We start from the raw sequence: 11103 nt of genomic DNA, 5'->3' as shown, positions 1-11103 counted from the left end.
GTGTATTTTTGTTTGCCCAACAAGGTTTATAAACTCAGGAGTTCAAGGTTGTAACGTAACATTCTGAAATATCATTAACCTAATTCTATAAACCGGAATTAAAAATATACTTGACTAACAATTTGTCTACGAAACAAACGTTCAGTTGGTCCGTGATGCAAGAGTATCAAAGTTTTATATGTTGATTTTTTTTCTGCTTTTTTGGAATTATCAGGCTATACTGGGATTTGTTTCTCCATGATCACACGACGTTGGCACCTCCGATTTGTGGGAATCATTGATTACAAAACTGTTATGAGTCCGTGCCAGTCTAACATGAGTGATTAATGACAAAGCTAACAACATAAGTATTTTAAGCAATCGAGCCATAGAGCATATCAAAACATGAAAACCCACTGGGGTTGACCGTATCTGAGACGATATGCTCTGACTGATTTGTATGACCAGTGACAACACACAGGGTTGTCACAGTTTGCCTCCACTTATCATGTGATGCGCAATTACCGTAGTACGCTTCTGGTCTTTGATTTTGTGACAGACTCAATAAGCCGGTACATCCATCGGTCAAGCATTCCTGTATCGTAGGATGACAGAATTGGTATCAGTTTTAGAGTGAAATTGTTATTATTACTCCCTTTTTTTTTAAAAAAAATAACACTCTAAAATCATGCATATGAGATTACCAATGAACTATTGCTACTGACGCCAATCCCTAACACCAGCATGCTTTTAAAACACACATTCTTGTAGGCTGTGGAGGCATACCTGTCATTGCAAAGGTACCGCCAAGAACTGCACATAGTCGGGTGAGGAAATGCAGGAAGTTCCTTCTTTCTTCTTTGATTGTGACTGTAATTGGTGAGAGATCATACAAGAAGTACACAGCTGCAGAAGGAAAACATATTAGTCCTGGAAACAGATGAATATACCACGCTTGTAGTGAAGGGAGAGTTACCTGGCCACGCGGACCTATCAGTAGCGCGTTTAGGAACAAAATACTCGGTGACAGAAAACTGATTTGTTGGCAACACCTGCTTTGAGAGGTATCTGTACTCGGTTGGAACAATCTGCATATCAATTACAACAGATGAGGACACTTCTTCTCAAACAAATAATGTGATGGATTTCCATCTGATCTGATGGTGAAACAGCTCCAAAGAACGATTTACATAGGTTTGTAGCAAAAGGACAAAAAAGTTGGAGGAGGGATGGAGTTCTTTTCCACAAGGATCCATAGATGATTTTGAATTATGCATATATGTGAACTTCTATTTTCATGATTGCATCCTCTTTCGCAAGCCTTGTCCATGTTGGAACTTGCAAATTGCTGTCTGGACATGAACTACTAAATGAATGACTACTCAAACTCACCTTGATATAGTATTTGAAGGTCCCACTTGTATCATGGAGTATCCTTGTAGTCTCATCCAGTGGATTATGAATTCCAGGATATTTTGGACCAAAGGATAGATCATGGATGATATGACTGACGTTCACATGGCTTGACCCATCAAAAATCTACATACAACAGATGAAAATGAAAATTTACATAGAGAGTAATAACAATACAAATAAAAGCATAAAACACTTATTTATAGGTAGCACAAAAAGAGGTTGAAATCACTGAGGCCTTTATGTGCTAGTTAGGCGGCATACCAGAGTGTAGTACACCATAAGACGGGGCTAGCAAGCCACCTATGCGGCATAATAAATCAATTAGGCGCCTTAGGCAGTAGTGCACCGCCTAGCTACCTAGGTGGTTGCTTTTTAATGCATATTTTTCATAAAAATCGAAGAGACATAAGCACATCCAATGTAAAGAAAATATTGTGGTTCATATAAGCTGACAATTATATAATGTGATGGCCAAAAGAAGATACTTCCCACGTCCTTTTTTTTGTTCCAATCCCAGCTTGATCTGGTGTGCACCAAACTGGTGAGTATTGAGTTGTTTACTGGCTAACTTATTATTATTATTATCATTAGGTTGTGTTATTTTCCTTCTCTCGTAATCACTAGCATCTGTTTACCATTAAAACATTATCCTAATTGTGGACAGTTTTAGGAAGTCTTGTACAAGATGCACAAAGCACTTGTCCAATATGGCATTACCAGGAAGTAGGAGCTGGCTGGTTTCAATAGTTTCTGAAGGGATTTTTAGTTGAATAATTTTAAACCCTTGTGAACATGATCTGTCATAAACTGAAAACCTAGAAGCTTATACAATAATCCTGGCAACTTCATACAAAAAGAAATTAACATATTTCACAGCAAAAAGCATACAGATGGAAGCACAGAAGTAAAAAAAATATGCAGTTTTAGATGAATAACCTTCTCAGCAACAAAAATGTTCAAACCATGAACCGAGATATGGAAGTTACCAGCAACCCTCTGCACATCTAGAACACCATAAACCTGTGAAAATTGAAAGCAAAATGTTTTAACAAGTACATGGTATGCCTGATGATAATAGCCTTAATAATACCATTCCATAAATTAAAGGATACTGGTAGAGAAATATCTTACTCGGCACCCTTCACCATTTTCCATTGCTTGTTTCACACTCTTAACCATTTTTTCTGCATCTTCATTAAAGGTGTGCTCTTGCTTCTTTTGTTCATCTTCATGCTCATGGTCATGATCTGTTAAACCACTAGCTTATTATGTATAGAAAAATAAGCGCCAAGAGATTGTCAACTAAACTGTGTTTTCAAGGGGAAAGTTTCACATTAAGAAGCGATAAGGTAGGGTTTTTTTTTACTTAAGTAGATAATCCCAATAAAATAACTAGATTTGATTGTTTTTTATCTCTACTAAAAGTATTCGAGTTAATGACAGTGATGGTAAGTTCTACATCACCATCCCTCCTCCCACCTTCCCAAATGACAATCCATATGTTACTCGAAACGAGAATTAATTCTTTCCAATGATAATTTTTCAGCAAAGACAATGTTTGACCATGACAGCAAGCTAAATAGCTAATTATTGGAACCATTTTTTTTGGGTGGCTGGTACATCTTTCCAGAAAGTACCAAAGCAAGCTCGATAGCACATTGTTGCAATCAATTTTCTTTTTTGCTTGAACTTATATACTAAGAAAGGCAAACATTATATTACTAAGAAACACTGTTTCCATGCTTGAACCCATTCCAGGCTACGTACTTAATGGAACATTCTAAATAAAGCATATTTCTCCATCACATCAGACATTTTAACTAAATCAGTATAAAGCATGTTGGCGCATCAAATGGGACATTCTGACTATAACATATTGTCAATAGATTTAGTTAATTTGTTGTCTCAAGGGTTTCCCTAGATCTGTGTCCTTAATATATTACTTAAAGTATTGTTTGGATAATTGGACCACAATTATAACTGCAAACAACTATTACTAGCGAGCTGCAATTTACAGTGAGCAAAAGAAGGAAACAATGTACACACTAGGGACTGAAACAACAATAATTCATATGGCAGTTCAGTGTACATTAGTTTTATCTTTATGGAAGCAGCAGAGTATACCATGATTGTGAGTCCCATGCTCCTTCTCAACTAGATCATTTAAATACTCCGTACCAATGATATGGCCATACTTATCCAAGCGAAGCTGCATTCAGCAGAAGAGGTAAGGTTAGAAACATTATATGAGTGCCAGATACTGAATTGAGAAAAATACTATGGTACAACTTTTGTTGGGAAAAAATATATTTGTTTTGTAAAAATGAAGAATACTGCTTGCACTAGAGCAAGGCATGCACTGCCAGTCAACGGCTAAAAGAAAATGTTCCCTTCTAGGTGCATGAATACTATGACTGCACCATGGATAGCGAGTATGTGTTATTATCCATAATTAAGGGATTTATTATTACCGCGTCATAAGCAATGAGGATAATTAGTGCAACTACTGAATTTGTCTATTATAGAACATACACTAAGTCACAGAGTAACAAAGTGTTCATGTCAGGTGGTACCTTCCAAATATTTGTATGCAAGTCCACTTCATGCTTGCCAGACATGTCAATTGCATCCACACTCAAGACTAAACAAAAGAGCCAGGGGAAAAAGGTCAAACCATAATCTCCTTGCAAACCAACGTTGAAAAGAAACCTCATATCGAACTGATAAGGATGCATTTAATCAATAACTGACCTTCACATGGTAGAGAGGGAAATGACATATTTATATGAATTGGCAGAGTTTCTCCTCGTTTCAGATCTACAGACATCTGCAGACAGCATCAATTAGATAGTGATGGCTCATGTCATGATTTCTTAGTAAGATACTCCCTCCATCCACAAAAGTTATACCTATTACTTTTGTCACTAAGACCAAGGAGAAATTAAATCATCTTAGATGTTACAAAATCAAGGAGTAAATGCAAGCATGCAACCAATGAGTATTTAAATGACTCTTTGGGTTCTAATCAAACATTTAATTTATCTCTTGATTCAAGTCTTGAATGCATATAAAGACTACAAATAGGAACAACTTACTTGGAAAAACTCAAATGTGAAATATGTCTAACTTTTGTGGATGGAGGGAGTATATGAGAGGCCCATGAAATTGGCATTGGTAAGGACCGAAGCAAGGAATGAAAAATCATCATATCCAAATAGCAATCAGTAGATATTTAAAACAATTAGAATAATGTAATTCAATGAAAATCATGGTTAAGTTCTCCAAGATACCCTTCTGTCATCATACAGATTCTCTGGTCAATTTTGTTAAATAGACCAAAACAGGATAGCTATCACCTACATACATATTCCCATTACTAATGAAATATCATTAAAAGCTGTTATTGAGTGGCAAAATAACCAACTTATATGCAAAATTACAGTAAAGTTGCACATGCTAGACATAGAAGAAAAGGAAACAACCAACCATACCTGATGAACAGTATAGGTGGTAAGATAAAATTTGAGCTCGTGCGCAAATAACGTAACCATTATAATTAGTCCGAAAATCGTGACTGCAAACATATCCATAGTTGCACAAATCAACCAAACATCTCCAAATGAAACATCAGTACCCACAGGACAAAATCATGAAGAAATAGGATCTCCCATACCGATAGCACCAGAGTAAGTCTTCTTTAGTAAGTGGTCTTCCGCATGGGGGAAGGCATTGAAATTTTTCAGAGACGGTATCCTCCCCATTTTTCAGCTGCACAAACCATATCAGCATTGTCATACAGGAATAACGCACTGTCCTAACGTTGCACGAAACCAAGTAGAAACTCTCTAACATTTCACTCGAATTCTTCGATAACAAACCCTTCATAAGATATAACAGTAACGATCTTCAATTATCTCTCCATGAACATAATGCTACATTTTTCACATAAATCCCTTAACGTCTCCGAATGATTGTAACAGTATATCATCCATCGGATTACCAGATCCATCCAAATCCCCAGAATTTTCCCAGAGCCCACACGGATAAGACAGCCTCCGCTCTCGCAAAAACAAAAACCGGACAACGAGCTACTCGATATCCCTCAACCGCAACGGCAACACCAACACCAGCACCGATCCCCCAGAATTCGAACCCGGAGGACCAGATCGGACGACAAAAGGGAGCTCGCGGACGAGACGGAGCTCGGGATTCGCTCGCTCACCTGGGGGGGCAGGAAAAGGCACGGGGCCGGAGCTCGATTCCCACGGGCGGCGGAGCTGAGATCTCACGGCGGCCTCGCCGCCTCAGGGCACCACGCCGAGACCGGCGGCGGAGGCAGGAAAAGTCTCGTGTCGTCGCGGTCGGAGCCGAAGCCGATGAGGAGGAAACCGGAAACCCAACAACCCGAGAAGCCAAAATACCTCTCCCTGCTCCCCACGCGTCCGCCATGGGTGAATCTCCACCGTCCATCTTTGATCGGACGGTCAGAAACCATCCCCAGCTGACGATGGGCTTTTTTCTCGGCCCATTGGGCTTGCAATTGGGCCCATTTGTTTGTATGTGGCTAAAGCCCACCAGAAGAGAGCTGTGTCCTCGTCTCGTCTCGTCGCCGGCGAAGCTCACCGACGACGCGACGCCACCCCAGCCGCCGCCGCAGCCGCAGCCCGGCGACCGGCGGCGCCGCCCCCGGCTCCCTGACCCGCCGCGGCCGCACGGGGGTAAGGCGGTTCCCCTGTCGGGGCTCTCGCCGCAGGTACGCGACGTTGCCTCTTCTTGTTCGTTTCCCCCCGTGCTCCGGCGATCTTTTCGCCGTTCCAGATCCGCCTCCGCTCCCGTGCTTTGACCTGGCGTTGCGCGGTTTAACTTTTTGCTATCTTGATTAAGCTATTTTGGGTGGTCATCTGCCTGTCCCCCGATTGAACAGCAGGGATCGATTCCTTGTTGGGGTTGGGCATTTCGGCTTTGATGGGAGACGCCAAGGAAGGAGAAGAGGAGCGGCCGCGCTGCGTCGGCTGTGGCCGGCGTGTGAAGACGCTCTACATGCAGTACTCCCCGGGCAACATCCGTTTGATGAAATGCGTAAGAGAGGGACTAGTGTTGTTGATTGGGCATGTGTAAATCCTTTTTGTCATGTGCGTGTAATCTGTTTAAGTTTGGATGCCCTGTTCTTGTGCAGGATACCTGCAAGGCTGTTGCTGATCCCTACATCGAGTGCGAGTTCATGGTGCGTTAATCTAGCAGTGATGATATCGAATTTCTCGCCATACTTGTGTGATCCGATTGTTTGCATCACATATGCAGTTTATTTACTGCTGAACTGATGCATTGAGTTGAGCATTTAACTATTCTTTCTTTTTTTTCGTAGATAATCTTGATTGATCTGATTCTACACAAGACAAGAGCATATCGTCATCTTCTATTTAATAAGTTGAGGATTTATTCATCACTTGACAAGGTGGGAATCATATGGTATTCAAACTCGTTCACATGCTACTTTTAGTTAAAATGAAAAAGGAGGTGGGCTCAGCTCTTTTGATGTTTACTTCCGTTTTCTTCAACAATGCTTCTTCCTAGTTTTACCTGTACTCTGTCCTGTCTGTCTGTCATGCTGCTCAAGAATTATTAGCTTCATCTGTCTTAGATCTGCTTGTTAGTTAGTATATTCTTGGTGTCTATGTTCTGTATTACATGATATCTTTAGCCATTTATGCCTTGTCAGTCCATCTGACAATAGTTTAAAATAGCCAATCCCATGGAATACACAGTTTTCTATTCATTCAAGTTATAACTGCATAGTTTGGTAACGTTTTTGTAATAACTTTCTGTCACCTTATGGTAGTTCCATTAGCCGTTATTCCCTGATATTTTGAATTTGTTTAATGGGGTATGTCAAGACTCAAGAGTTACATTTTCCTATGTTCCTGATTTTTGTTCTTTTCAGGGAGTACTGGTGTTGTCCATTCTGACGCATCTTGTTCTTGATGCATGTATCCATTCTATTTATAAATGTTCATCTTCAATTTTGGTTTTTTTTATGTATATATTCAACTTAAGCACCCCTTAACTATGTAAGTCAGAATATCTTTTTCAAGAGGCAACATAGCTGATGGGGATTCTTCCATAAACATATTCTCAGCGATTCTCAATTGCAGCAAGGTAATTAAAGTTGACTGCATTGAGAAGTTCTATGTTTCTGCTGCTCATTACCTTAGTAATGTATCCGGTGTCTATTATTCTTCAGGTTCTGGGCGATGCATTGTTAGGGAACATCGTATTTATGACCATGTTATTCCTGGAAGTGCAATTTATCCTAAAACTATCTTTTGATATTAGAAGGTACATTGAATACCTGTGATGTGGAAATTTCAATTACATTTGTTGGTAGTTCATTACGCGCAAATGAATTGGTGTATTCTCAATTGGAATTATGCAACCAGTAGGGATTCTGTAATAGTACACTTCTGTTGTAGAAGATGAAACCATATCAGAATTTCACATTAAATGTGTCATGGGTTAACAGTTGCGCTTACTTTGTCATTTCTCAGGTATAGGGAGGTTCTGTTAGCCGTCATCATTTCAAGCTACTTCAAGTTATTTCTCATGGCAATGATGGTATAGAAGATTTTTGTGATGATTTATTTCTAAGTTTTATTTGACTTTTTTATTTCCTTTCACGTTCATCATCAAATTTTGCAGGTTTGGGAGTTTCCGTCATCTGTTATATTCTTTGTTGAAATTTCTGTTCTCTCTTCAAATACTGTAGCACTGAGAGGTAAGTGCACATTTTCTTTCCTCGGATAATTCTCGTCTTTGTTTATGACAATTTAAACTGTTGTATCAATGTTGTTTAGCTGTTCCTTTTTCTTGTGCTCCCACTCCAGTAACATTCATGTTCCCTCCATTGGGTATATAGAACTTATGCAGCATCCCTGGTCATTGAATGTAGCTGTGTTGAAAAGCATGTAGAAAAGCTGGAAATCGTAGATTTTAGTGTCATTACTTTATGTATGTTGTGTGAACTGGCACTGAATTACAGAATCCTAGTAACTCTGCAGTCCTTCCACAAGCACTACTATACAATACTAGGGTGAAAAGGGCACCTCTGTTGTCACAATCTCCAGTGATTGGATCATATTGATTACCAAACATCTGCATCAAATAATTGAGGTTTTGCACATCCCACCGTATCACACATAATTGATTGATAGATGCCTCAGCTTTATTGTTTCCATCTTCTAGATTTTTCTTTGAAATAAGCTGCAAGTCCAATACAGAATCAATAGTATAGTGCGTTTATCACTCCGATACTTCATATTTGAATTCTGGATAGATAACCTAAATACAAACAGGTTCATCGTTCTGAAGCATTAATATATCGATGCACCCTTCTCTTTCTAGAAAAAAGTACTGACAGGGATGTTCTTTGATGAATAGGAACCTAATACATAGCTCATACTATTGATGATCACAATGTTCCTGTTTCTTTTGCAGTTGTGACGGAGTTTTCAAAGGCCCATTGCTTCGGAGTCTGCTTTGGAGCGCACGCAGCAAGATACCTGACTGAGCGATGGCTTCTCGGGGCGCCATGAACCCAACCGCCGTGCTTCCTGCATCCATCAAGCTCCCTGTAGCTCGTGGTGCCCCCCAAATTCATCAGGATTCAGGACCACCCGCCATGCTTCTTGCGTCCATCAAGCCCCGTGTAGGTAGCTGTACTCCCCAGTTTATGCAGCATCTAGGCATACTGTGCCGCTTTGATGAGCTTGCTCTGATGAAACCAAATGTGATCATTTGCAATGCACTCACTGACTATGATACACACTGTTCCTGTGAGTTGCAACTGGAGTGTCTCTTAGGCCTTTTGTACGAGATGTTGAGCAATCCTCTCCTAGTTTCCCCATCTAACTGGGGACAGTACATTACTTTATGGCTGGTCTATTTTCTTGTACTTATATGCCCAACGCAGTAGCTGCTGCTGCTCCTGTTCAGCGAAGTACGCAATGAAAGGGCCTGTTCACCTTCTGATGATTGTAACGGTGGCTTCTGAAGAGGTATGTTCCCTTTGTTCCATTTGCAATATAATGATACGAATACATACAACATACAGAATAAGGTTCTGAATATTACTCTTAACAAGTTAGGCTGCAGCAGAGTTTCAGTTCAAGAGTCTGAATATTACTCTTAACAAGTTAGGCAGCAGCAGGGTCTCAGTTCAAGAGTTTTGTTCTTCAGTGCTCTGAACCTTCTTGAATTGAACATGTCCCTCTTTTCCTGTGCTCCTTCCCTTCCTTTTGCTGCTTCGCCACCACCAAATGCTTATCTGCACTAACACCAAACAGCTCCAACAAATATGCAATCTGCCTCCTAATCCACAGTTTTGTTAATCACCTGCACTGAGGCGAGAACTATTATAATTCGTTCACCCTGCTCATGATACATACAAGATGATGTATCGAGTAGACGGGGCACAAAGTTTGCTTAAACAAAATTACACTTTTCCCCGGAATTTAAAAAACTCACACTTTTGTACGTAATTTGCGCTAATCTGCTTGTGTAAAGCATCGCATTATCGGTTGGGTTGCGATCATCGCGGCCGGCACCACTGAAATTAACAAGTGGAGTACGTGCGCACTTGTTTAGTGTGAATGTGTGGTAGCTTTGGTCGTGTTTGCTTCAGTCTTCTGTGGAGCCTCCACTTTAAACAAGCTCCTCTCACACCATCATTTTTAGGATTAGGACAAATAACACACTAATTTTTAGGATAAGGAGCACACTATCTATTGCGATGAAAACTAGACCAAGTCAAGAATTAAGACACGAGAAATAGATTTCTTGTTTTTTTTTTTTGCTGAAATCGTTGTACTTTTAGTAATTTTTTTATTAATGTGTAGTTGGAACAAGAAAGTTCAGAATTTGTGTGCTTGAGGCAAGCGGCCAGCAAATAAGAAGAAATAGATGAAGCATCATCAAGGCTTTCTTTTAGCTGTTTAATATTTGTTGAAATGATCACTGTAGTTAGTAAAAGAAGTTGCAACTAATTAATCTCCGCAACTTTTGACGAATGTTGCAATAATTATGGATTCGGGTGCTACAACTTAATTAGTGAGCTTAAGCACATCAATGCGTTACGTGTTACGTCAGATTTCCTTAGCAGCTATGAGAACCTACACTCACATATGTCACACACCAAACGTTCCCTAAAGCTAACTAACAAAGCTTAAATTCTACAGTAGCAATGAGTAGCTAGCGGCGAATCGTATCAAGAAACAAGGTGAGTAAAATAAATAATATAATCTAAAACTTTATGAAAGATACTTGTCAAGACATAATACTCTTATATCCTCCCTTGACCTTCGTGTTGTGTAACTTTCTTATCATCTACTACTATAGCTAGTGCTGTCACCTTTCATCATCTTCCAACAAGAAGTGGAATTATAATATGGAGTTGAGCCTAATCAGTGTGCCTCAACTTTTTTTTTTCTTTTTTGAGACGGTGACTACTTATGATCAACGCGGGATTTTGAGTTCTTTGTCTGAAGAATATTTTATCTTTAGACCGTAAGTCAAGCAAAATTTAGTGGCCATGGAATGTGGCTCTCTTCAACCGAGTCACCAAATTACATGATCAACGGCTATTAATCATCTTGTGCACCCAACCTTAGCTTCAAAGAATTCTTCCTTGTGCATGATTGCACTGCAATATATGAA

General features: G+C 39.7%; 2 protein-coding genes across 4 annotated transcripts; one reads left to right on the top strand and one right to left on the bottom strand.

Moving 5' to 3' along the window:
- Positions 1 to 264: 264 nt before the first annotated feature.
- Positions 265 to 5773, bottom strand: LOC4334335 (uncharacterized). Its single transcript, XM_015774344.3, has 12 exons — positions 5618 to 5773; positions 5069 to 5163; positions 4887 to 4969; positions 4147 to 4222; positions 3969 to 4036; positions 3520 to 3604; positions 2527 to 2642; positions 2332 to 2415; positions 1372 to 1518; positions 956 to 1067; positions 766 to 885; positions 265 to 574 (listed from the first exon to the last, which is right to left on the bottom strand). The coding sequence occupies exons 2-12, from the start codon at positions 5154 to 5156 to the stop codon at positions 501 to 503; spliced, it is 1053 nt and encodes a 350-aa protein (XP_015629830.1). The 5' UTR covers positions 5157 to 5163; positions 5618 to 5773; the 3' UTR covers positions 265 to 500.
- A 209-nt stretch (positions 5774 to 5982) lies between these two features.
- Positions 5983 to 9417, top strand: LOC4334334 (protein ARV 2). Of its 3 annotated transcripts, none has more exons than XM_015774348.3 (10): positions 5983 to 6148; positions 6323 to 6474; positions 6572 to 6619; positions 6761 to 6850; positions 7337 to 7382; positions 7469 to 7551; positions 7637 to 7731; positions 7941 to 8007; positions 8092 to 8167; positions 8887 to 9417. In XM_015774348.3, exons 2-10 carry the CDS (start codon positions 6361 to 6363, stop codon positions 8982 to 8984), a joined length of 717 nt encoding a protein of 238 aa, XP_015629834.1. In that variant the 5' UTR covers positions 5983 to 6148; positions 6323 to 6360; the 3' UTR covers positions 8985 to 9417. The 3 variants fall into 3 exon arrangements, with proteins under 3 accessions (XP_015629834.1, XP_015629835.1, XP_015629831.1); XM_015774349.3 differs by having other exon boundaries at positions 6320 to 6474; XM_015774345.3 differs by having other exon boundaries at positions 6280 to 6474.
- The last annotated feature ends 1686 nt before the right edge of the window (positions 9418 to 11103 follow it).

The sequence above is a fragment of the Oryza sativa genome, chromosome 3 (genome assembly GCF_034140825.1).
Source record: "Oryza sativa Japonica Group chromosome 3, ASM3414082v1".
NCBI lineage: Eukaryota > Viridiplantae > Streptophyta > Magnoliopsida > Poales > Poaceae > Oryza > Oryza sativa.
Note: the sequence above shows the minus strand (reverse complement) of the source record. Positions and strands in the feature narration are given on the sequence as shown.